The 25,594-nt window shown below is 46.5% G+C and overlaps 1 protein-coding gene across 19 annotated transcripts in view; it reads right to left on the bottom strand.

Annotated features, from left to right (window-relative positions):
• SCN5A (sodium voltage-gated channel alpha subunit 5) overlaps positions 1-25,594 on the bottom strand; it is a 134,521-nt gene that overhangs the window by 22,774 nt on the left and 86,153 nt on the right. For 7 of the 19 annotated variants that reach the window (XM_084987708.1, XM_084987707.1, XM_084987706.1 and 4 more), the window contains 6 exons: positions 24,187-24,360; positions 22,533-22,889; positions 17,172-17,609; positions 15,550-15,711; positions 12,453-12,573; positions 11,417-11,571 (listed from right to left, as the gene is read on the bottom strand). In XM_084987708.1, the coding sequence (XP_084843834.1) occupies positions 11,417-11,571; positions 12,453-12,573; positions 15,550-15,711; positions 17,172-17,609; positions 22,533-22,889; positions 24,187-24,360 (1,407 nt within the window). The remainder of the gene's footprint in view (positions 1-11,416; positions 11,572-12,452; positions 12,574-15,549; positions 15,712-17,171; positions 17,610-22,532; positions 22,890-24,186; positions 24,361-25,594) is intronic. The other 12 variants (XM_084987718.1, XM_084987717.1, XM_084987716.1 and 9 more) reach the window with 2 other exon arrangements.

The following is a 25,594-nucleotide window of genomic DNA, read 5'->3' on the forward strand; positions in this document are numbered from 1 at the left end:
TGGCCTTGCTCAGTGGATTAAAGATCCGGCATTGCCATGAGCTGTGGTGTAGGTCTCAGATGCGGCTCAGATCTGGCATTGCTGTGGTTGTGGTGTAGGCTGGTGGCTACAGCTCTGATTAGACCCCTAGCCTGGGAACCTTCAAATTCCTGGGTGTGGCCCCAGAAAAGACAAAAAGACAAAAAATAAAATAAAATAAAAACAGTTATAAGAGACAAAAAAGGACACTATATAACAATCAAGATATTGATATAAGAAGATATAACACAATAATAATGGAGGACTTTAACAGTCCACTTATACCAAAGGACAGATTGTTCAGGCAGAAAATCAACAAGGAAACACAGGCCTTAAAAGTCCATATAAATGAGATGGACTTAATTCATATTTATAGAACATTCCACCTGAAAGCAGCAGAGCAGACATTCTTCTCAAGTGCACATGGGGACATTGTCCAGGATGGAGCAAGTGCTAGGCCAAAAAACAAGTCTCAGTAACTATAAGAAAACTGAAATAGTTTCTGACCAATCTTAATGCCATGGGATTAGAAATCAACTACAAGAAAAAAAACCTGTAAAATAACACAAACATGTTGAGGCTAAATAATATGCTACTGAACAACCAATGGATCACTGAAGAAATTAAAAAGGAAATTAAAAAAACCCTACAGACAGATGAAAATGAAAGTGTGACAATCCAAAACCTATGGGACAAGAAAAGCTGTATTAAGAGGGAAATTTATAGCACTACAATTTTACCTCAGGAAAAAAGAAAACACTCAAACAACCAAACCTTACACTTAAAGCTACTACAGCAAGAAAAACAACAACAGCAACAAAACCAAAGTGAGTAGAATGAACAAAGTCATAAAAATCAGAGCAGAAAGAAATGAAATAGAGACAAAGAAAACAATAGAAAAGATCAGTGAAACTAAAAGCTGGTCCTTTGGAAAGATAAACAAAATTGATAAACCTTTAGCCAGACTCTTCAAGCAGAAAAAGGAGAGGGCTCACATCAATTAAATTAGAAATGAAAAAGGAGAAGTCACAACCGTTACCACAGAAATCAAGGATCATAAGAGACTGCTACAAGCAACTATATGCCAATAAAATGGACAACCTAAAAAAAATGGACAAATTCTTAGTACAGTCTTCCAAGGCTCAACCAGGAAGAAATAGAAAATATGAACAGACCAGTCACAAGTACTGACATTGAAACTGTGATTTTAAAACTCCCAACAAACAAAAAATCCAGGACTGGATGGCTTCACAGGTAAATTCTATCAAACATTTCTCTAAATAGAGTTAACACCCATTCTTCTGAAACTCTTCCAAAAAACCTGCAGAGAAAGGAACACTCAAACTCATTCTATGAGGCCACCTACGCTGTGGTAACAAAACCAGACAAAAGTACCACAAGAAAAGAAGATTACAGGCCAATATCACTGAGGAACAAAGATGTGAAAGTCCTCAAGAAAATATCAGCAAACCACATTCACCAAGGATCATATAACATGACCAAGTGGGATTTATCCTAGGGATGCAAAATTTCTTCAATATTCAGAAATCAATCAGTGTGATAAACTGAAAAAAAAATATGGTGATCTCAATAGATGAAGAAAAAGCTTTTGACAAAATTCAACACTTATTTATGATAAAACCTCTCCAGAAAGTGGGCCTAGAGGGAAGCTACCTCAACACAATAAAGGCCATATATGACATACCCACAACTAACATCAATCTCAATAGTGAAAAGCTGAAAGCATTCCCTTTAATATCAGGAACAAGACAAAGATGTCCATTTTTACTGCATATTTCAATTTCAACATATTTTTTGAAGTCCTAGCAACAGCAATCAGAGAAGAAAAAGAAATAAAAGCAATCAAAATTGGAAAAGAAGTGGTGAAACTATCACTGTTTGCAGACAATATGATACCACACATAGAAAAATCCTAAAGATGCTACCAGAAAATTACCAGAGCTCATCAATGAATTCAGTCAAGTTGCAGGTTACAAAACTGATACACAGAAATCTGTTGCATTCCTATACACTAACAACAAAAGATCAGAAAGAGAAATTAAGGAAACAATCCCATTTACCATCACATCAAAGAGAATTAAATACCTAGAAATAAACCTACCTAAGGAGGCAAAATACCTGTACTCTGAAAAGTAGAAGACACTGATGAAGGAAATCAAAGATGACACAAACAGATGGAAAGATATACCATGCTCTTGGATTGAAATAATCTACACTGTCAAATGACTGTACTACCCAAGCCAGTGTATAGATTCAGTGCAATCCCTGTCAAACTACCAATGGCATTTTTTCACGGAACTGGAATGAAAAAAATTTTTAAATTTGTTTGGAAACACAAAAGATCTCAAATAGCCAATACTATCTCTTTTTTCTTTCTTTTGCTTTTCAGGGCCACACCTGCAGCATATGGAAGTTTCCAGGCTAGAGGTCAAATTAGAGCTACAGCTGCTGACCATGGCCACAGCCACATAGGATCTGAGCCACATCTGTAACCTACACCACAGCTCATGGCATATGCTGGATCCTTAACCCACTGAGCAAAGCCAGGGATCAAACCTGCATCCTCATGGATAGTCGGATTTGTTACTGCTGAGCCACAATGGGAATTGCAGCCAATGTAATCTTAAGAAAGGAAAACAGAGCTAGAGGAATCAGGCTCCCCAACTTCAGACTGTACTACAAAGCTACAGTCATCAAAACAGTATGGTACTGGCACAAAAACATAAGTATAGGTCAATGGAACAGCATAGAAAGCCCAGAAATAAACCCACGCACCTATGGTCAACTAATTTATGACAAAGGAGACAAGAATATGCAATGGAGAAAAGACAGTCTCTTCAGTAAGTGGTGCTGGGAAAACTGGATAGCTACATGTAAAAGAATGTAATTAGAACACCCACTAACATACTACACAAAAATAAATTCAAAATGCATTGAAGATCTAAACATAATACCAGATACTATAAAACTCTTAGAGAAAAACACAGGCAGAACACTCTATGACATAAATCACAGCAATATCTTTTTGGATCCACTTCTGAGAGTAATGAAAATAAAAACAAAAATAAAACATAGGATATAATTAAACTGAAAGCTGTTGCATAGCAAAGGAAACCATAAACAAAACAAAAAGACAACCACGGAATGGGAGAAAATCTTTGCAAATAAAGTGACTGACAAGGGATTAATCTCCAAAATATATGAACATCTCACACAGTTTTACATTAAAAAAATCAACCCAATTTAAAATGGTTAGAAGATCTAAACAGACATTTCTCCAAAGGATATAGACATTTATTTCCAAAATGTACATGAAAAGATGTCCTACATCTCTAATTATTAGAGAAATGCAAATCAAACCTATAATGAGGTGTCACCTACACCAGTCAGAATGGCTTTCATGAAAAAGTCTTAATAAGTGCTGGAAGGTGTGGAGAAGGGGAACCCTCTTACACTGTTGGTGGGAATGAAAATTGGTACAGCCACTCTGGAGAACAGTATGGAGGTTCCTCAAAAGACTAAAAATAGAGTTGCCATATGACCCAGCAATCCAATTCCTGGGCACATATCCGGAGAAAACCATAACTGAAAAAGATATATGCATCCTAATGTTCACTGCAGCACTATTTACAATAGCCAAGACATGGAAGCAACCTCAATTTCCATCTACAGAGGAATAGATAAAGATGTGGTATATAGATACAATGGAACATTACTCAGCCATAAAAAAGAATGAAATAATGCCATTTGTAGTAAGGTGGATGGACTTAGAGATGATCACACTAAGAGACGTAAGTCAAATATCATAAAATATCACTCATATGTGGAATCTATAAAAAGACACAAATGAACTAATTTACAGAACAGAAACAGACTTACAGACATAAAAAACAATCTTATGGGTACCAAAGTGGAAAGGTGGGGAGAAGAGATAAATTAGGAGGTTGGGATTAACATATATACAGTACTATAAATAAAACAGATAATCAACAAGGGCTACTGTATAGCACAGGGCATTCTACTCAGTATTCTGTAATCATCTATATGGAAAAATAATCTGAAAAAGATGGATATATACATATATCTCCACATACACACACACACACAAACTTAAAGCTGTTGCACAGCAAAGGAAACCATAAACGAAACAAAAAAGACAACCCACAGAATAGGAGAAAGTCTTTGCAAATACAATGACCAACAAGGGATTAATCTCTGAAATATATGAACATCTCATACAGTTTTATATTAAAAAACCAATCAATCCAATTTAAAATGGTGAGAAGATCTAAACAGACATTTCTCAAAAGGAGACAGACAGATGGCCAAAATGCACATGAAAAGATGCTCTATATTGCTAATTATTAGAGAAATGCAAATCAAACCTTAAACGAGGTGCTATAAATATATATATATATAAAACTGAGTCACTTCGCTGTACATCTGAAACTCATGCAACATTGCAAATCAACTATACTCCAATATAAAATAAAACTTCAATTTAAAAAAAGACTACACGAGTTCTTATGGCTCAGCAGGTTTTGAACCTGACTAGTATCCATGAGGTTGAGGGTTCAATTCCTGTTCTTGCTCAGTGGATTACGAATCCGGCGTTGCTATGAGCTGGTGTAGGTTGCAGGTGTGGCTCAGTTCCCACATTGCTGTGGCTGTGGCTGTGGCATAGGCAGGCAGCTGCAGCTCCGATTCAACCCCTAACCTGGGAACTTCCACATGCCTCAAGTGCTGCGCTAAAAAGCAAAATAATAAATAAATAATAAAGACTACAAAAATACATACAAAATAAAATGAATGAGGCACATTCAGAAAAAAAAAAAAAGAAAAAGAAAAAGAAAGAAAGAAAGCCAGCCAGCCACCCAGTCCTTGCCTCTTCAAAGGCTAGGAAAAATGACCTTTCTTTTCTTTCTTTCTTTTTTTTTTTTTTTTTTTTTTTTAAATTTTCCGGTTTCACTGTTTTATATTACAGTTAAAATAATGTAATATATTTTAGTAAAGAGCAAATATCTATTTAATATTATTTTTCAGAGAGTCTTGACACGTGTCCTACACTTTATTAAATAATCCACTTTAAATTTACAGAGTAGTATGGAATTCCCGTCGTGGATAGGTGGTTAATGAACCTGACTAGTATCCATGAGAACACGGGTTTAATCCCTGACCTCACTCAGTGGGTTAAGGACCCAGTGTTGCCATGAGCTGTGGTGCAGGTCACAGATGTGGCTCAGATCCAGGTGGCTGTGGCTGTGGTATAGGCCGGCAACTGTAGCTCCGATTTGACCCTTAGCCTAGGAATTCTCCATATGCCGTGGGTGAGGCCCTAAAAAGCAAAATAAATAAATAAATAAAAAATAAGTAAGTTTACAGAGAAGAAGTTGACTATATCATTTACTACATGTCTATATTTGCTTAAATCTACTTCAGACCTCTGTGTGGTTCTATTGTTCCCTTGGTCTCTTCCTGAATTAGTGTCACAAATTTTCCTGGCCATTTTGTGTAATTTTAAAGATAAAATTAACAATATTTTGTCAAATTCCCTTTAAAATATTAGAAATGTATTACTGCATTGTGTTTATTAACTATTTTAGGAACTAATAGTCTTTCTGCCCAAGGCCAGTGTATATTTATAGTGTGTTTTTCTATTTGTTTCTCTTTTTTTTACATTCCTTAGGAAAGTTTAATAGTTTTCTTCATGTACCTCTTAAACATTTCATATTATATTTATTCCCAGTTATTTTATGGCTACAGTGCCTGACATGTAAGGACTACTGGAGCAATGTTACTCATTACTAAATGGTTTCTGTTAGTATAAAACAAAACAACAACAGCAGTAATTATTTATATATTTTGTTTTAGTTTTAGTTTCTTTTGTTTTTTGCTGCACCCATGGCATACAGAAGTCCCCAAGCCAGGGATTGAACCTGAGCCACAGCACCGACCAAAGCTACTACAGTGATAATGCTAGATCCTTAACCTGCTTCACCACAAGGGAACTCTAATACATATGTATATATTTTTAAATTTTATTAGAATATAGTTGAATTACAACAGTATATTTGTTTTATAACTGGCTATATAATGTTTTTAATAGGTTTTAAATTTTGTAAGCAATCACTATCTATAAGTAATGATATACTTCTATTATTTTAAACTCGTTTTATACTTCAATAATTCTCATCCAGTTTTTATACTGTGTGTTTTATATCATACGAAAACCAGTTAGAAGGTAGTTAAATCATCCTTTTCTTATTCCTGACTCTAATAAAAACGTTTCCATTGATTTACTACTAATGATGATGGTAGAAGTTAATTTGAAAGTAAGTTTTTCACTAAGTTAAGGGAATATATTTTATTACTATTCTTAACAAAGTTTTAAAAATCAGGCATTCATTGAGATAATTATATGGTTTTTCATTTTTGTCTGACTCATATAAATAGATTTCCTAATACGGCACCATTCTGACTTAGGATATACCTAGCTATGACTCACTTAATCTTTTAAATATTTTACTGGATCCTGCTTGCCTGTATTTTAAGATTTTTGCATTACTATTTGAAAGTGTACAATATGAAAACTGGTCTGTGGTTTTAAAGTTTTTAAAAATCAGCATTTTTTACCTTTCATAAAAAATAATTTATAGATTTTATATCTTTTTCACATAGTAGAAAATTTTAAATAGGATTGAAATTATTTTCTTTCTTGGGAACATGAAAAATCCAGTCTTGGAGATATAAGAGATTGGACTAGCTAATGGTTTATTTGACTATTCTGATTTTTCAAGGAATCAGCTTTGGAATTTTATCAGTTTTACCGTTTATTTTCTTATTCATTAATTTGTATTTTTCTTTTATTAATTACTTCCTTTACTTTCCTTAAGATTTTGTTGTTATATTTATAATTCCTTAAGTTAAATAATTAATTTATGTTCTATTTAGTAATGAAAATGCTTAAGTCTATGACTTTTACTCTTATTACAGCTTTGGCTGCATCCCACATCAAGTATTACCAATTTCGTTATTTTCTAGTTTCTTCCCTCCCCCAAAGCTTTTTCTCTACATCTTTTTTTCCTTTCTTATTTTTTCTAGATTTCAGGTGGACAAAACTGGTTGAATCATAAAGTTTGATTTACTGTCATATTTTGTCCATGAATAGTCTCTTTATTTTATTTATTTATATCCATGAAATGAACACCTGTGAGCCAACCACAGAACCATTTTTCTGGTTGATCCAAAGTTTAAGAATAACATTTACATTTCTAAGTTTTTTTTTTCTTTTAATCTTTCTATCTTTGCTACATCTAGAAGTTTTCTCTTCTGTAAAATAGTCCTTTTTCACAGGGCTATTATGACAATTAAATGAATTAATATTTATAAAATTTTATAATAGGGCCTGGCACATAGTGAGTACTTTTAAGTGTTATTTATTATTTTATTATTATTAGGTTATATCAAATTTATTGACTATACATAATTTTTAGATTTCTTATTCTCTTCTTGTCTTTTCTATTTGATTTCTTTTTTTTTTTGTTCATGGGGAAAAATCCTTTATTATTCACAATCAAATAGTAAATACAACCTCTGTTAAAATATATTTAAAAGTATTTTTCTTTCAAAATAAAATAGATGTTTGTCATTGACAAAAGTGGGCTGTTTCTTCTGATTGAGATATTCATCTATGAAAACATTCTGCACAAATGATTAAAGGCTAACTATTAAAAAACCAAATTAATGGACAATCTCAAAAGCAATTGCCATTCACCACCGTTGCAATTACTATGTATACGGTAGCTAATATTAATTACTAGGCATTATCCTAAGTGCTTAACATTGATCACCTTATTTAATCATGCGAATAACTGCACATTTGTGCTACTTTTATATTTCATTTCATATATGAAATAAAAAGTCATTTAATAGAATCAAACATCCATTAAGATAAAAACTCTAATCAAACTAACAAAACAATTGTTTTGAAACAGATAGTCTAGCTACAAAATAAGGCCTATAGATAACATCTTAACAGTGAAACATAAGAACAATTTCCTTTAAAATTACAAATAGGAAAAGAATGTCACTCTCACTAATCTTTTGCAGCTTTCCAAGATTCTATTTGATTTCTTAAGAACTAATACAAGTGTGGCAAGCAACCTAAATGTCCATCATCAGAGAAATGGATAAGGAAGATGTGGCACATATATACAATAGAATATCATTCAGCCATAAAAAAAGAATGAAATAATGCCATTTGCAGCAACATGCATGGACCTAGAGATTATCATACTGAGTGAAGTAAGTCAGAGAAAGACAAATATCATATGATATCACTTATATTTTTATATATAGTAAAAATGATGTAAAATAACATATATATAAAACAGAAACAAACTCACGGATTTCAAAACCAACCTTATGGTTACCATAGGTGAAACCATCAGGGAAATGAGGAATTGGGAGAGTAGGAATAACATACACACTACTGTAAAAATAGATGAATAAAAAGAACAGATCATATAGCACAGGAAAATCTATTCAATAGTTTGTAATACCCTATTATGGGTAAAAAGAATGAATATATTTACATGTATAACTGACTCACTTTGCTGAACACCTGAAACTAATACATTATTTTAAGTCAAAAAATCCCAATAAAATTTAGAGAAGTGTGGTACCATCTCACTGTACTACTGCACTGTTACCATTTTTTCCTGATTTTGCTTTATGTAAGTGCTATGAAATCCAAAGAAAATATGTTCGTAATAATTGTACTTTAATTATAGGTTGTTTTATTTTTTCCGCAGTTTTTTTTTTTTTTTTTTTGTCTTTTTCTAGGGCTGCACCCATGGCATATGGAGGTTCCCAGGCTAGGGGTACAATCAGAGCTACAACTACCGGCCTACACCACAGCCACAGCCATGCCAGATCCGAGCTGAGTCTGCGACCTATACCAAAGCTCATGGCAACACCAGATCCTTAACCCACTGAGCGAGGCCAGGGATCGAACCTGCAACCTGATAGTTCCTAGTCAGATTTGTTAACCACTGAGCCACAATGGGAACTCCTTATCTTTGTTTTATCTCAAGATTTTTACCTGGAATTCAACCTTGTTTGACATTAACAAATAAGAATACTCTGATTTTTGTTGCCAATGTTTGCATTTGCCTATTATATCATTATTTCACTTTTAATATTTCTTTTTTTTTTTTTTTTTTGTCTTTGCCATTTCTTGGGCTGTTCCTATAGCATATGGAGGTTCCCAGGCTAGGAGTTGAATCGGAGCTGTAGCCACCAGCCTACGCCAGAGCCACAGCAACGCAGGATCTGAGCCGCGTCTGTGACCTACACCACAGCTCACAGCGAGGCCGGATCCTTAACCCACTGAGCGAGGCCAGGGATCGAACCCGCAACCTCATGGTTCCTACTCGGATTTGTTAACCACTGAGCCATGATGGGAACTCCTCACTTTTAATATTTCTGAGTCACAGTGTCTCAGGTTTGTCATTTAAGAACACATAGCTGGGTTTTATTCCCCCAATTTATTTAGAGTCCTTTTTTTTAAAAGATCAATTTTGTCCAGTTACATTTATTATTAAAACATATGTTTGATCTTGCCTTTTCCATATTATTTTGTTTCCTAATTTAATGCTTCCTTTTTCCTTCTTTTTTCCCCTATCTTTTGCTGCAAAATCCCTGTGTTCTTAAAAAAATTTCCCTTCAGCAATTTGGAAGTGATATATAGTCTGCTTTCTGTTAAACAAGTTTATAACTTTAAATAACACAGACTTCTTTTTCTCAATATATCATTGATGTGGGTTTTTGTTGTTTTTTTTTTAAACAGTGCTTGGCTGTCTACCCTGATGAGATTCACCATTCACTTGCCAAAACTCCTCCTCACTTATGCCAGGCTGAGCTTTTCCTCCACAGCCCAGACTGAATGGCTCTGGCTGCCCTTGTTTGTGGCTGTTTAAAAACAACACTCGTTAACATATTGTCAAATCCTCCTTCTCTGAAGCCTACAGAGATTTGGCTCAAGCTGCCAATGGTAAAACAGCATGTAGCCTGCAAGCCATGGCTCCAGGCTGACTCTGGAACAGAGGCAGGACAGTACAGGGTGGGGTGGGAGGCCCAGAGGTTTAGCAGTGACAGCTGCAGTGCCTCCCATGGCATGCCCCCACAGGAGGCAGCATGGGCTGGAGGCATACAGCCTGGGATCAGAGTGGCCCTCTTCCTCTCTAGAGTCCAAAGCATTCCTAGTTAGTTGCTCAACCATGGGGGTCTCATCTCCCCAAGAACATCAGGTGCTTGCTCCCTCTGGGCTAGGAAAGTTTCTATTTCTTCCGCCTTCTTCATCACCCTTCTCCCTGCTTACCAGCACCTTCCACAAATCTCTCCAGGGCTCTTCCATCTCCTTCTAGAGATCAGTGTAAGGTGCTTGGGAACCAGATGGGGCATCCTTGGAGAACCTCACTGCTCCTCCTGGCCTCACCAAACCTCCCTGTTTTCCACAGCCCAGCTCCATCCGCTTCTTTCAGGGAGTCTTCCTGATTGCTCCTGAGTTCTCTCTGATCTCCCATCACGCTGAGTCATCTACTCCATTCTTGCTCAGCTCTCTCAAGCTGATTTCTGACTATCTCAAACCTGCTGAATCTGGTTTTCCCAACTAGAATGGGAGCCCCTGAGGGCAGTGCTGGGGCATCTTCCTCCTATTGCTCCTCCATGGCTCATAGGCCTGGTAGATACAAAGAGAACTCAGTAAAGATCTATTGCACAAATGGAAAGTCCAGACAAAGGGCTCTGGAATCTGATTCTCTGGGCTCAAATGCCACATCTGCTGCTTGTGAGTGGTGGGGCTTTGGGCAAGTTACTTAATGTTTCTACAAAGAGTTGCTGTGGGGATTAGATGTGATAATGTGTGAACTACATAGCTTGGCCTGGAGCCCCAGAAGACATGGAATGAGTGGCGCTACCAGTATAATATCAGCCCATATTAATTGCATTGAACTAGTCTGATGGAGGGTCTGATGCTGTGTGCAGGTGGGTGTGTCACCAGGGCCTGGGTGTTGGTGACTGGTGACCTGTGACCTCTATCAGCTATGCAGTGTGATCTGGGCAAATCATTTCCCTTTGTGGAACAAGGGGTCCTGGACGGATGACCTCTGTGAGCCCTTTCTGCTCTGACCTCCATTTGTGCTACGCATATATTGAGTTTGTGAGATGGTCCTGATCTGAAGCCCTGGGGGAGTGCATTTTCAGCAGAGGCTCTGCCCCAGTTTCTGACTTGGCTTTCTAGCTGGAGGGCTCCTGTCGCTACCCTCCCCTCCTGCTCCATCCCTCCCTGCCCAACCACACATCCCCAGGAGGGTACCAGCGCTCCACTGCTGAGCAGGATCATGAAGATGATGAACGTCTCGAACCAGCTGTGTTCCACGATGCGGTAGCAGGTCTTGCGCAGCCTCCACCAGACCTTCCCTGGGGCCTGCGTGGTGTCCACAGTGCAGCAGGGACAGCGTCGGACACAGCCTATGGGGGAGGAAGGGCGGAGAGGGGTCAGGCCCAGTTCAGGACCTGAAAATGCCCACATCTGATGGCAGAAAGTAGGGTGGTTGAAAGAAGTTATAATGATGGGTAATGAACTGGGCAACATAGTGGGCATGGCCATGGCAGGGATGGGGGCAGGGAAGGGATGACTATAGGTGCTGCCCTCAGGAGCCTACATGCAGCAGGAACCCCGCTGAGAGGCTGGATCGACCAGACAACCAGAAAGGAGATGAAGGGCCTGGCAGATCTGGGCATGGGCAAGGCTAGGGTTGGGATGGGCTCTAGCTTCTCCTGTGCTTATCTAGGAGATGCTCCCCTTGGAAGAATGATCCGGAATGCCCTGAGATGCTCTGTCTCTGGACTTTCTTGATGTTTGCAGTGTCTGAGCCTTGGGAAGGGCAAACTCCTTACTGATAGCCCCAAATGATGTGCCACGTGGAGAGCAAACCCTCATTTTATCCCCAGCTGCCCTCCACATACACCATAAAAACTCCAGATGCCAATCACCAGCACAGCCACATGCCACACCCACCTCAAGTATTTGCAGGGGGCCTACCACATGCCAGGCACTGTGTTAGGGCCTGAGGGGACAGGGAGAACTCGACCCAGTCCCTGCTGCCATGGGGGCACACGGTCATGCCACCGCCCCAGAGCTGCCCAGCCTAGCACATTATGGGCACCCTGCCATGACTCATGTCAGGGGCAGGTGGAGGGGCCCCCAGGGGTCTCAAGAAATGGGAAGGGATGGCAGACATCCAGGTCAGAGTGGGGTGCAACGTAGCCTTGTGCCCCTCATGAGGTGTGTGTCCACCTGCCGCTTTGTGCAGGGCTGAGGCTAGGCCCTCGGCCCCCCAGGGCAGTACCTTCAGTGAAGCAGTCTTCTGGATCCTTGACATCCTCTCCGAGGTCAGGAATCTGCTCCAGGAGGTCCGCAGTGTTGGTCATGTCTGCTGTGCTCCCTTCAGAGTAGCTGTCCTCGTGTGTCTGTGGGCAGGACCATGGGGCAGGGTGTGCAGGGCATGAGTGTGGGCTGAGGAGCAGCCTCTAGCCTTGGGACCCAGAGTCTGGGGGAGGCTGGAGCTCTGGGAGTGGAGGTGCCCAGACCACCCTCCACTGTGTACCTGGGGAATCTGAGCCTGGGTGGATGGGAACCTGCCGTAAAGGCTGGACCTTAGGGCTCCTGGGTCTGTGATTCTGGTCTGCTGGGGTCTGGGTCTGGGGTGTGGGAGTGGAGGAAGGGTCCTAGGAAAACCCTGGGAATGGGGAAGGCACCCAGGTGGAAGTAAAACAGACAGAGTGCAACACAGACACACACTGGGACACAGACACATAGTAGGAACTCGGTGCACGCAGAGGAAACAGGCAAGCCACACCCAGCACGGAGTCAGAACCAGAATCACAGGCACACACAGGCACGAGGTCAGACATGCAGAGAACAGGGCAGCAACCCAGGCTTCATTTCTTGCTCAATTCATCTGGGGTCTGATGAGAAGTGCAGGGCCTGGAGCAGGAGCAAGAAGGTGCAGGAACTTGCCCCGCCTGGCCTTGCAATGTTCAGCCACCCTAATCTTACACAACGTGATTATAGAGATGTGTGCAGGTGCCCTTATGGTGTGTCATGTGTGGACACCAGCATATAGAAGGGGCTGTAGTTCTTCCCTGTTCCCCTTGCTGGGCCAGTGCATGCATCCCCAGGTGCCATGAGTACTATTTAGCTGGCCCTTTCTCCAGAAAAGTGTCTTTAGTCATGGACTTGCCATCCCCAGAAATGGCTTGGTGGCTACAACCCAAGGCAGGTGGCTGACACCTAGGGACCAACTGATATGGAGAAGATCAAGCTGAGGCTGGAATCCAGCCAGCACGGCATTCAGAGCTGCTTCTTTTGCCTCATCCTGCTTCTCTCACTTCCTTCTGGGTCTCTTCTGGGAGCATTTCTTCAATGAATCATATTCACAGGAAGCTGGACCCTGGCTCTGCTTCCAGGAACTCACCTTAATGACAAGTATGGTGGGGAAGAGGGTTCTGTGAAGGAAAGGAAGGCGTCACTTGCTTCAGATCACGTCTACGCACCCTAGCTCAGTTGGCCAGCCTCATGCCGCTCAGGCTCCGTTCCACCTGGGGTGAGTTGGTTTGAGTTCTCGGGCAGCCTCTGCTCTCAAAGCTCTGCTTTTCTCTTCCTTCCATGATTCACTCCTCCGCCGTCTCAAAGTCCTCTTTAACCTTGAGGTCTGCCATAAGGAAGGGCTGGATCCCTGTGACAAGGTAGAGCACGCTCCTGGGCACAGGGTGGTTCCCCAGGGCTTTGAAGGTCACGTCCTTTGCCCAACTTTGCTGTGTGGTATTGAGCTGGAAAGGGCACAGCCAGAGATCTCCACGTGGCTTTTCTTTTTGGACACAAGCTGCCTAAAGTGTGTTGGGCTGTCACGCAGGAGGACAAGTTGTCAGGATCCCACTGCAGATGAGATGAGGGGGTCCTTCTTCCAGGAAAGCCCCAGGCTACCTCGCGCTCCCTTTTCTAGGTCCCATCATGGGCTGATTCGAAGAGGTGATGATGTTACAAAATGCGTTCAAAGGTCAACATTCTGGTACAGGAACCCTTTTGGTCTGTGACCTTCCACCCCTCCTGTGTCTCCTGTTCCCACAGGCCTTGGTGTGTCAGACCCTCCAGGGGGAGAAGCATGACCTGAACAATCAGGACAATGCCTCTACCAGGCCCTCGTACTCCCAAACTGGCCATGATTGTAAAGCCTCCCGCGGGCCTGTCCCATGACAGGAACAAAGCAAAGGAGAAATGTTCTGCTGAACCATGTCACAGCTACTAGACAGAGGGCCAAGGTCGGGCTGCAGGACAAGGGACCCTGAGTGCTGCTCTGAACACGTGACCTCCATGTTTCCCAGCACTTGGCAGATGGGGGTGGGGCACGGGTGCGGGTGTAGTCAGCAGTGCCATAGTCCAGTTAGCTCAGGGGCTGCAAACGCAAAAGCTTCCAGGGCCAGGCAGGTGATGAAATGAAGGCAGGCAGGTGGGATGTGGCAAACCTGAACCTTCCCTCCAGAGTCAAGAAGGCTATCCCCACTTGTCTCCAGCAGGGTGGTTTTTCTTCCTCTCTCTCTCTCTCAATATATATATATATATATATATATATATATATATATATATATATATTTTTTTTTTTTTTTTTTTTTTGTCTCTTTTAGGGCTGTACCTGTGGCATATGGAAGTTCCCAGGCTAGGGGTCAAACTGGAGCTGCAGCCACAGCAACATGGAATCCAAGCTACGTCTGTGACCTACGCCACAGCTCACAGCAACGCCAGATCCCTAACCCACTGAGGGAGGCCAGGGATTGAACCTGTGTCCTCAAAGACACTAGTCAGATTCATTTCTGCTGAGCCACAACGGGTACTCCTTCTTCCAATTTTTTTTTCAAGAGAAGCCAGAAATCCAGATTTTTTTTTACATAAAAGCTTCTGGGTTTTTAAAGTGTTGGTAGCAAATTTAAAATTAAAACCCCTTTTGTGTCCAGAACACCACCCCCCCCCAGCAGGCCTCATGTTTGAGCCTCTGCCTCTGTCCAGGTGAGAAGCAGCTGATGGCTCAGGCTCATGCCAAGAACTTGTTCTCAGAGTTCCCCACGGTCCCCTGGGACCGGCTGATTCACAGGACAAACATTTGCCAACAGCACCAAAGCACAGGAACCGAGTGAGGAGAGGGTGAACACGCAGAGGCCTGGGGTTAGTCCTGCCTCATGGTCCTAGGCAGGCTGCTTCCAGATATTCCCCACGGCCTAGGGCCCCACGCCATCCCTCCCCTGTTAAGACAGGGCTGCCCATGCTCCCCTCTGCAGATGGGTTTCCCACACTGGCTGTGACAGTAAATGCAGGCCTGTGCCCAGTGCCTCTCATGGCTCCAGCCCCCATAGCAGTGCCCCACTGGCTTTAGGGACAAAGGTGTGCGTTACCTCACTGAACCCTGGGGCCGAGGCCTCTGCTCTCCGCTGCTGCCGCAAGTCTGCCCGAGTTGCACTGGCCTCGGCCCCGGAGGAGGTGGTCTCTGATACCTGGCTCCAGGCCCTGGGCTCTGCGAGGGCCTCTGGGCCACCGGACACAGGCTGGGATTCCTGCTGAAGAGACCCCCAGCCCGTGAGCTACCCAGCCAGAGTGTTTCCAGGACCCTGGCTCTGCTTCAGGCTCTTCCTGTCCAGCTGGGGCACTGTTTCACTGCACTGATGACCCCTTGCCTCAGGGGTCCTGAGGCTGAGGGAGGCTCTTGGTAGGTCCAGGTAGCTTTAGGTAGGTCTAAAGCCAGTCAAGCCCCGGGCCTGCCCAGCACAAACCTCCCCCTCCTCCCACTCCCTGCAGGGCGCACCGGGGCAGTGATGCTCAGCTCCCAGGATGCTGGCAGCTCCACTTAGGAAAGACGTGCTGACTTTGCCCAGGAGTTCCCATGGCACCCCAGCTTACTTGCTTGTGTGTGCGCGAGCGAGCATGTATATGTACACACACACACACACACACACACACACACACACACACCCAGGGAGCCAGGACCAACAGGCTCAAGAGAAGGAAAGGTGGAGGAAAAGGAGGGGCAACCGGAATTCCACTCCTGTGCTGGGAGCATTCTGGAGCTAATTGGAAGCCGTGGTCCTAGCGACGCCAATGCTCCCCTCCCCCAGCCGACACTGTGGCCGTCCCCCATCCTGGCTAAAAGGGCAGAAACTGGCCTCTGGGACCACAGGGAGGCAGGAGGATGTGGAGCCAAGCCTGGAGCCTCAGATCAAATTCCATGCAGGGGAGCAGCTGCTCTTCTCAGCCAGACTCACCCAGGGCAGGTCCCGAGGAAGCGGCCAGGAGGGGCCCAATGAAACAGAGAACTGGTCCCCACCGTCTGCCCTAAGACCTAGGGAGAAGCCATCTGAGCCTGGCTTAGGCCATGAGAAAATCGAGGGAGCCAGGGTTGGGGTGGGGGTGGGGGGCACCATCCCTTTTGTCCAGACTCTAGTCCTACGTGTTAAAAATAACAGGTTGGGAGATAAGATAGTGCTGTCTCTGACACTTGCCATCTTAGGGATGCTTATTTTTAAATCTCAGAATTAGCGCCGAGCCTGGGAGGAGGGGAAGGGGCAGAGGGGAGGTCAGGAGGCCACACTCTTCCCTCACCAAGACATTCTACCCTCTTAGTCCTGGAGGGGACAAGGTCAGGGTGGGGTCTAGGGCCAGGGGTGCTGGCTCTGTCCCAGATGTACGAGGATCTCCTAGCAAGTCTCTCCCTTGCTGTGCCTCAGTTTCCCTCTCTGTACAGTCAGGTGCCTGTGACCAGCCAGGAGATGACTGACAAACAGCAGGCCCTCCCCAGATGCCCTCCTGGGCTGGGCTGGGCTGGGGAGAGAGTGTTGAGAGCCAGTTTCTGCATGTCTCCACGAGGTTGGTTCTTGGCGGATGGCCCGTCTTCGCCCTCCAGACCACCCTTGCTGGGGTAGCTGCTCTGAGACTGGGGTCCATGGACGACAGAGCCCTGGACCCTGGACAGTAGCAGATGCTGCACCTATGCAGGGTCGTGGGGGGTGGGTAGGGGGCTCACCTGCTTGCTGGATTCTTCCTCTGTGCTCAGGCTGTTCTCATCTTCCTCTGGGTCATCTGTGTCAGACTCGGCCACGGCAATGGGCACACACACGGGCTCTGGATCCCCGGGTGTGCCCTGGCCTGGCCGTTGGCCTTCCTCAAACCGTGTCTCCTTGCGGGCCGGTGGTGCCTTCTCTGCTTCTGGGGGTGGTGGAGGGCTGGAGGTGGCGATGCAGCTGGGCAGCTGGCCCTGGGTGGCGAGGGCCGCGGGCTTCTGAGGCCGCCGCTGCAGAAGCCCACAGCAGAAGTCCCAGGTGGTCCGCTTGATGAAGCGCAGGCCCCGTTGGATGCGGGCCAGGGCCAGCTGGAGGTTGTTCATCTCCCCGTCCTCATCGGGGGCCGTGAGGTTGTCTGCACTGAAGGAGCTGAGCAGCAAAGCCAAGAAGAGGTTCAGGACCTGTGGAGACAACGTCATGCCCTGGGGGCTCAGCCTCGGGGCCATGATGGGGAAACCTTGGGACCGCCAGAGGCAAGTGGCTTGAGCCTCAAACCCTGGGCCCTCATCTTAACCTACTTTACTCTTGAATACAGAGTCTGGCTGTAGAAGAAAAGGCAGATTCTAACCCTGAGGTAGCAGCCAGGCCCCAGGCTGAGCAGCTGCAGCTGGTCTCCTGCTGACGCTTGGAGATGGGTTACCTGTGGGAGCACTGGGCCCTGACAGGTTGCATTCTTGTGGATTTCCCTGCCTGACACATGTGCAGACAGGGGGACTTGCCTGATACATGTGCCCTCAGTCTAGGGCAAGGACAAAAGGAGCAGGCAAGGACAAAGCAGCCAATTGGAATCCATCTTGGCTGAGAGATGCTCACACTACACCAGGACCAATTATGGAGGTGACCAGCCAGAAAAAAATAACTTGGTAAACTGACCTCACATAAGCAAGCTAAGCTGCCCCTACTGCGTGCAGCTCACTCGCCCTGGGCTCTTCTACACGTACTTTGCTTTTTCCACACATATTCTGTTTCTTCCACACGTTCCTTGCTTTCCCACACCTATTTTGTTTCTTCCATAGGTACTTTGTTTCTTTCACATGTATTTTGTTTTTTTCCACATGTACTTGGCTTTTTTTTTTTCCCTGTCTTTTTGCCATTCTTTGGGCCGCTTCTGTGGCATATGGAGGTTCCCAGGCTAGGGGTCCAATTGGAGCTGTAGCCCCTGGCCTACGCCAGAGCCACAGCAACGCGGGATCCGAGCTGCGTCTGCAACCCACACCACAGCTCACGGCAATGCCGGATCCTTAACCCACTGAGCAAGGACAGGGACCAAACCCTCAAACACATGGCTCTTAGCCGAATTCGTTAACCACTGAGCCACGACAGGAACTCCTGTATTTGGCTTCTAATAAACACTTTTTATCTTTTTCACAATCTTGGTTTCTTTGTTACATTCTTTCTTCAAAGAAGACAGGAACTGAGGTCCCTCTTGCAGCTTTTCACTGCCAGAATCAATCCCTCCTCCCAAGGGCTCAGAGACAGTCTGAATTGAGGGTGTTTAGGCTCAGGTTTCTTGGGTGTTGGGCCAGGTTCAGTGGGAGCACCGTGGGATCATCTCAAGTCAATGCCTGCGCAGGTAGGTCCTTGCTGCCTTGGGAGTAATAGTGGGGGGTGGGGGTGGGCAGTGGGGTCAGGGTGAGCACAGCAGTGCTCCCTGGGAGGCAGGAGCCGATCTGGGATCACTGGCGACAAGATCGAATCCCACTGGGGCTTCCTGGAAAGGGGCTTCGGCATCTGTTGGTGAAGGAGGAGCAGTGACATGCCTCTGAGTTCCCCACCGAAGCCTCTCACCACTCTCACATCTTGGGATCCTGCTGTGGAGGATACTCCACCTGTGTCTCCAGATCCAACTGTGCCTTCCAGGTGAAGGACATGGGTGACTGAGCAGAGCAGAGGGCAATGGCAGGGAAAGAGGCCACGTGGCGGCCCTCAGGCACCTGAGACTAATTCAGGGTGAAGGTACTGAGACAGGCAGTGAGGGGTGCCTGGATGGGTGCTGTGCATAGGACTAGACAACTGGGGTGGAGGGACGTGGGGCTGGTGTCTGGGGTCAGCCTTGGCTCTAAGGCCTATGTGCTACAGGGAGTCAGGGAAGGGGCTGAGTCTTCATAGGTGCCAGAAGACACCGCCTTTACTTAAGTTAATTATTAGGGGACATGGACTTGAGACCCCTAAGGGGGAGTTTGCAAAATCCCTCTGTTTTTGAACGGTTCCGGATTACTGTTTGTTGCTAAGCCATCCTGCAAGGAGGAAGTTTTAGCTCTCGACAAAAAAGAGAACTTTTGGAGTTCCCATTGTGGCTCAGCAGTAATGAACCTGACTAGTGTCCATGAGGATGTAGGTTCGATCCCTGGCCTCGCTCAGTGGGTTAAGTATTTGGTGTTGCTGTGAGCTGCAGTGTGGGTTGCAGACATGGCTTGGATCCTGCATTGCAGTGGCTATGGCGCAGGCCAGCAGCTGCAGCTCCAATTCCTCAACCCCTAGCCTGGGAACTTCCATATGCCACAGGTGGGTCCCTTAAAAGCAAAAAAAAAAAAAAAAAAAAAAAAAGAGAGAGAGAGAGAGAGAACTTTTGCCCAGTGGCAAGGGACTGGGCTTTGGTCCATATCCATCTCAGGGAGGGTAACTGAAGACGGCGGTGAGCTCTTTCCACACAGGCATCAGTTTGGCTCGCAAGCATCACGAGGCCAGTGGGCCAGAGACACAGGCTGCCCATCTTGGGCTGTGTCACCCCCCGTAGCCACTCCCAGAAGGGAGTCCAGCTGAATGGGGGCCTCTACAGCAGGGTGGTGTGTGAAGGTGGACACCCAATCTGAAGCCCTGCTCTGGCTTCTTACAAGCCCCTGAGATGTTCCTGTCAGCAAGCTGGGAATGAGAATTCTGGCAAAAGCAGTGGGCAAGGTTGATGTGCCAGGCCTCAGAAACCTGCCCTTGGTTTAAAAAGTAACACTCATTCATGCGGACAGTATGGAAAGGTTAAGAAGTGGGCTCTCCTGCTCTATCTCGACAGAGAGATGATCACATTTGACACCTGGCAGCCTTTTTGATGTCGTCACTGGGGGGTGAGGCATGTGATGTGATTCAGAGCCGCTGTCTGCACTGACCCCTGGCCCAGCCCCTGGCCTCTGTCCACACTGGCCTGGGCCAGGCCTGCCTCTGCCGGGATCCCCCACCGCAGCCCTCCCTCACGCCTGGCCTCACATCCCCTGACCTCCAGGCATCCGGGCAGGGCTGGGGGCTGGGCAGGGGGCGCCGGGGCAGCCTTGCCACCCACAGAGGATGCTAGGGCCTTCCCTGCTGCCAGCTTCAGAAGTCTGGCTGCTTCCAGTGCTTTCCCCGTCAGTCATGCTGCAGCTCCCCAGCCCCTGCCTGATCATCACTTCCCATTTCAATGGCAATCTTGCTTCCACCCACGCCCGGCAGCGGCCCAGTTCCTGAGGCGGCCAGGGAGGGGGCTGCGTGGGCTGCGTGAGCTTCCCTCCTCCAGCAGCCTCTAATCTTCTCATCCCCAGGCAGATCCGCTCGGAAATCGCAGGCTGTGTGTGCGTGAGGGCAGCTCAGCCTGGCCCTGGGCTGCGAGCTTCGTGTACTCGCATCCTCCTTAGAACACAGAGTCTGGCAGCCCTGGGGCTGGGCCAGGGGCTGAGTGAAGGGCACCCTGCTTCCTCTCAGAGCTTCACCTGTGGGACCCAAGGGAGACCGACCCCGACCTGGCCAAGGCACTGGGGAGGAGAAAGCAGGCAGGTCTGGAGAAGGGCTCTGGAATCTGCAGCTCACAGTACTCACGATGCCCAAAACCCCTCTCTGAGCTGCGGTGAACCCATCATGCGCAATGGAACCAGACCATGCAGGTGTGATGCTGGGGAGTCCCCAGGAAGGTGGATGCATGTCCACAGTGGACACTGACTTCTCCCTGAACCACTGACCCCTCTCAGCCTTGACTCTTCCAAAGGCCCCCTTCTATGGCATTTAGATTTTGATCTCTGTCTTAACTCCAGAATTCTCCACATTATAAAGACACACTTGCCTTGGGACAGACAGGGGGTCATGGGAGCAAAGCCTGGACCCCTCAGGGCCCACCCATACCTGGATCATTGCCCGCCTGCACCTGTGCTTGGCTCATCTTGCATCTTCCCTCTCCAACATCGTCTATCAGATGAGTGCCAAACCCCTTCCACCAGGAAGCCTTCTTTGATTTCCCCAGATGGAGGGGATCAGCACCCATGGGCTCCCCCTTAATGGCTCTGATCAGTCAGATCTGCTTTAGAGTTATCTCCGGCCTTTTAAACATTCCACCTCCTTACTCTCAAGTTGGTGAGCAATATTAGGGTCATATTCGCCTCTGTATGCCCAACAGCATCTGGCACAACATTCTGCATGCAATGAGGACTTAGCAAGTGTTTTTTAAGCTGAGAACCAGATGATAAATCATTGACAGTGAATAACTAACAAAATAATGAGATGAGTAAATAGTTAATGGATATAAAATAATATAACAAATAGGTAAACAAGTGGGAAAATGAATGAATGAGCAAATAAAGAACGATGAGGATGAATGGATAGCTCATTAAGTGACTGAGTAGAGAGCTGGATGGATAAATGAGTAGATGGATGGGACTGGTGAATGAGTGAATGGATGCGTGGGTTGATGGATGGATGTAGGAGTGGATGAAGGAGTGTAGGGATAGATGGGTGATGGATTTGTCTGTGAATGAATGGATGGGTGGATAGGCAAATGGATGAATGGGTATGTGTGCATGAGTGTGTGTGTGTTTATGTGTGAGAATGAGTGGGGATTGATGGATGGATGGTTGATGAATAAATGAATAATCAATGTATGGGTAAGTGAATAAGTAGAGAATGATGGCTGGCTGGCTGGCTGAGTGGATACATGGATAGAAATACTAGTAACTGAGGAGACAGGTCGATTGATGGAGAGGTGGACAGATGAATGGGTAAGTTGGTGGGTGGGTTACTGATGAGTGGGTGGATGGCTGGAGAGGTAGATCTATGAATGAGAGATAGAGTAATGAATGGGTAAATGAATAGATGGATTGATGGTAAGTACATGGATGGATGGGTAAGTAGGTGCATAGATGGGTGGGTGAATGAATGAGTAAATACATGGAAGGATAGGTAAATGAGGAGATGGATGGTTGAGAGATTGATGGGAGGATGGATGGCTCAACAGATGGGTGAGGGAGGGGAGTGGATGAACGGAAGGAAGGTAAGTGAAAGAACAGATGAATGACTGAGGGGGTGGGCAGCTGGGCAGATGAATGGATGCGTAGGTGAGTGAGTGTGTCTTAGTCCACTGGCCCACTTACCACAAGGTTGCCGATGACCATAACAAGCAAGAAGACCAGCAGACACAGTGACTGTCCAGACACCTCCATGCAGTCCCACATGGTCTCGATCCACTCGCCACAGAGGATGCGGAAGATGATGAGAAAGGCATGGAAGAAGTCCATCATGTGCCAGCGGGGCAACAGGCCCGAGTCGCTGATGCGGTGCCTCAGCTCTGAGTAGTTCTTGCCAAAGAGTTGCATGCCCACCACAGCGAAGATGAACACGATGATGGCCAGCACCAGTGTCAGGTTGCCCAGCGCCCCAACTGAGTTCCCAATGATCTTGATGAGTGTGTTCAGGGTGGGCCAGGATTTGGCAAGCTTGAAGACCCGAAGCTGGGAAGGGAGGGGGCCTTGTGAGGGGCTCTGGCTCCCGCTGCCCATGGACACCCTCCCCTCCCTTTCCCCTTCCCTGAAAACCCAGGGTGCCCTTGGAGGTCACCAATGCCTGTTTCTCCCCATTTCGCCAAGAGAACACACTCCTGTTTCTCTCCATAGCCCGGGTGCAGTTTCTTTGGACTCTGTTCTGAGAGTCAGGGCAACAGCTCCACAATCTTCTCCTGAACCAAGGCCTTCTCTTTGTTCTGACACAAGCCTCCTACCCATCTTGGTCTCACATCAGGGACCACCAGTAGATTCCCCCATCATGGAATATCCAGACCCTTCCTCACCAGGTATCCTCCCAGACCAGCAAAAAACATCCCTGGCTGGCCCAGTTGCTTCCATTTTTCTCCCCTCACAGAGAGAGGGAGCCAGTGCTTAGCATTTATTGGACACCTATTGTACCAGGCCTCACGCTTAGGATGAATGAACTAATTTGGAACTCCCAATAACCACATGAGAGTGGCACTTTTAGTACCTCATTTGACAAATGAAGAAACCAACGCCTAGAGGTGGAGTAACTGTCTATGTCCCTAGGCTCTTGGCAGTGAGTTGAGATTAGAACCCACAGGCCGTGCTTTCTTTCTTGCTACCACCACCATCCTGCCCTCCTAGCCTCAAGTGAAGCCACCTACTACAGGAAGCCTTCCCTGACCTACCTCCGGCCCCATGTCTGAACCTCTCAGACATTCTGAACTCCAAGCATGGGCCACAGACCTTAGCTTTGACATCATCTGAGACCTAATGAATTGGCACCTGCAGTTTAGCAAGATCCCCAGGCAATCTGAATGTGCATTAAAGTTTCAAAAATACAGATTCCCAAACCAGCAGGTAGAGATCCAGGTGAGCTGTCAGCAGACTTGGCTGCACCTGTTACTTGCCATGTGGCCTTGGGAAATTGTTTCACCTCTCCAGGTCTATCTCTTCCTATGCAGAATGGGGACGTGGCGACACTAGCTCCTCCCCTGGGATCCTGTGAGGACTAAAGGGGTCATGGGGAACCCTAAAGGGCTTTGCAAATCATCAGGATGAATGGCCACCCCAACTGTCCCCCCATGGGGAGGGAGAGCTTCTTCTGTCTTGCCTACCTCTGTGCCCCCCACATCACTAGTGCTGGGGTAACTAGCAAATAGCTGTTGAGTGAAGGCTTGAAAGATCAGCATAGGGGTAGCTGAGTGGTGACCTCTGAGGTGGCGTGCCTGGGTGTCCCGGGTCCCCACCCACCTGCCCCCTGCTGGGCCCAGCCACGTACCAGGCGGAAGGAACGAAGCACTGACAGGTTGCCCATGCGGGACAGGCCGAGCTCCATGAGGCTGAGGATGACGATGATGCTGTCGAAGATGTTCCAGCCCTGCTGGAAGTAGTAGTAGGGGTCCAGGGCGATGATCTTGAAGGTCATCTCGGCTGTGAAGATCCCTGTGAAGACCTGGAAAGGAATGGGAATCAGGGCTCCCCCACATTTAGGCGGGAAAGAGCCTCTGGTGGCAGGAGGTCCCTGCCTTCTGAGGCTTCTTGCTCCAGCAGCACCCCTCTCCTGGGCTGCTGGCTCTGACTGCATCCAGGCTCCTAGTGGGTGCTGGCTCAGCCATGGCCCAGTCCCCTGGGGACACCTCTGGCTCTAGCCAGCTCTGCTGCTCTACAGGCATGACCTTCCAGCCTGGGCCTCAGAAATAACTAGGCCCACTGCAGAGACTCACAGCTCTGGGAGGCGCCTGGGATCAGGGGAGGCTGGGGTGAACCTTAACATGACCCAGCTCCAGACCCCTTCCAGCCTACGTGTCACAGGAAGTGTCCACCGCTCCACACATGCCAAGCACATGCATTCCCACAAACACTCATGCTTTCATGGCTCAGGGCCTTTGCCCGTGCTACTCCCACTGCCATGTGCTGACTCTTCTTAGTATTAACAACCAGCCACCATTTCTCAAGGGCTTAACTATGTGCCAAAAGCTGGGCTGGAATGATTTGCATATGTTGTTCCTTTTAATCTGCCCAACAACCCAATGCAAGAAGAACCATTAAGCCCATTTTACAGGTAAGGAAATTGAGGCGATGAGGGGTTAAGTAACAAATATGCCTGGGGTCATGAAGCTCACGAATGTGAGAACCAGGAGGTGAACTCAGTGCCATCCTTCAAGACTTAGAGCAACCACTACCCCTTCTGGAAAAGTTTCTGAGGTAGGCAGAGGCTGGGCTTCACCTGGCTGGCTCATTGACTCATGAGTTGTGAGCGACCCAGTCTCGGCCAGCAGAGACCCAGGATTAAGGAGCATAGCTGATGGCTCTGAGTTTTGCCAACTGCTATGGTGGGAGCATGGCTCTGGGAGGAAGGGTATCCTGTGAAGGAGTGGCTGGCAGGAAGCTGGTCCCTGTGTACCAGGCTTTCCTGGGGCTGGAGGTCACCCTGAGAGTGGTGAGGTGGCACTGAGGTTTTCTGCAGAGGTGGCCTGAGGTCAGAGGGCCAGGCTACCCCAGGGACAGTGACAGGGCTGCAGTAGCAATGGAGGTCAGAGGCAGGGATGGCTGAGGCACCTCCCTCAGCACTCAGGAGTGGGGCTTGCCCTGTCCTTGGCACCTGTCCCGAGGGGACTCAGTGGTAAAAGGAGAGGAGAGGCATCTGCATGTTGGTCACCCCAGCATCAGCCCCTTTCCCCTCTGCT

The sequence above is a fragment of the Sus scrofa genome, chromosome 13 (assembly GCF_054392235.1).
Source record: "Sus scrofa isolate SSC_HxYL_T2T_F1_AM1 chromosome 13, Sscrofa_HxYL_maternal_Yorkshire_Landrace_v2.0, whole genome shotgun sequence".
NCBI classification, from domain to species: Eukaryota; Metazoa; Chordata; class Mammalia; order Artiodactyla; family Suidae; genus Sus; species Sus scrofa.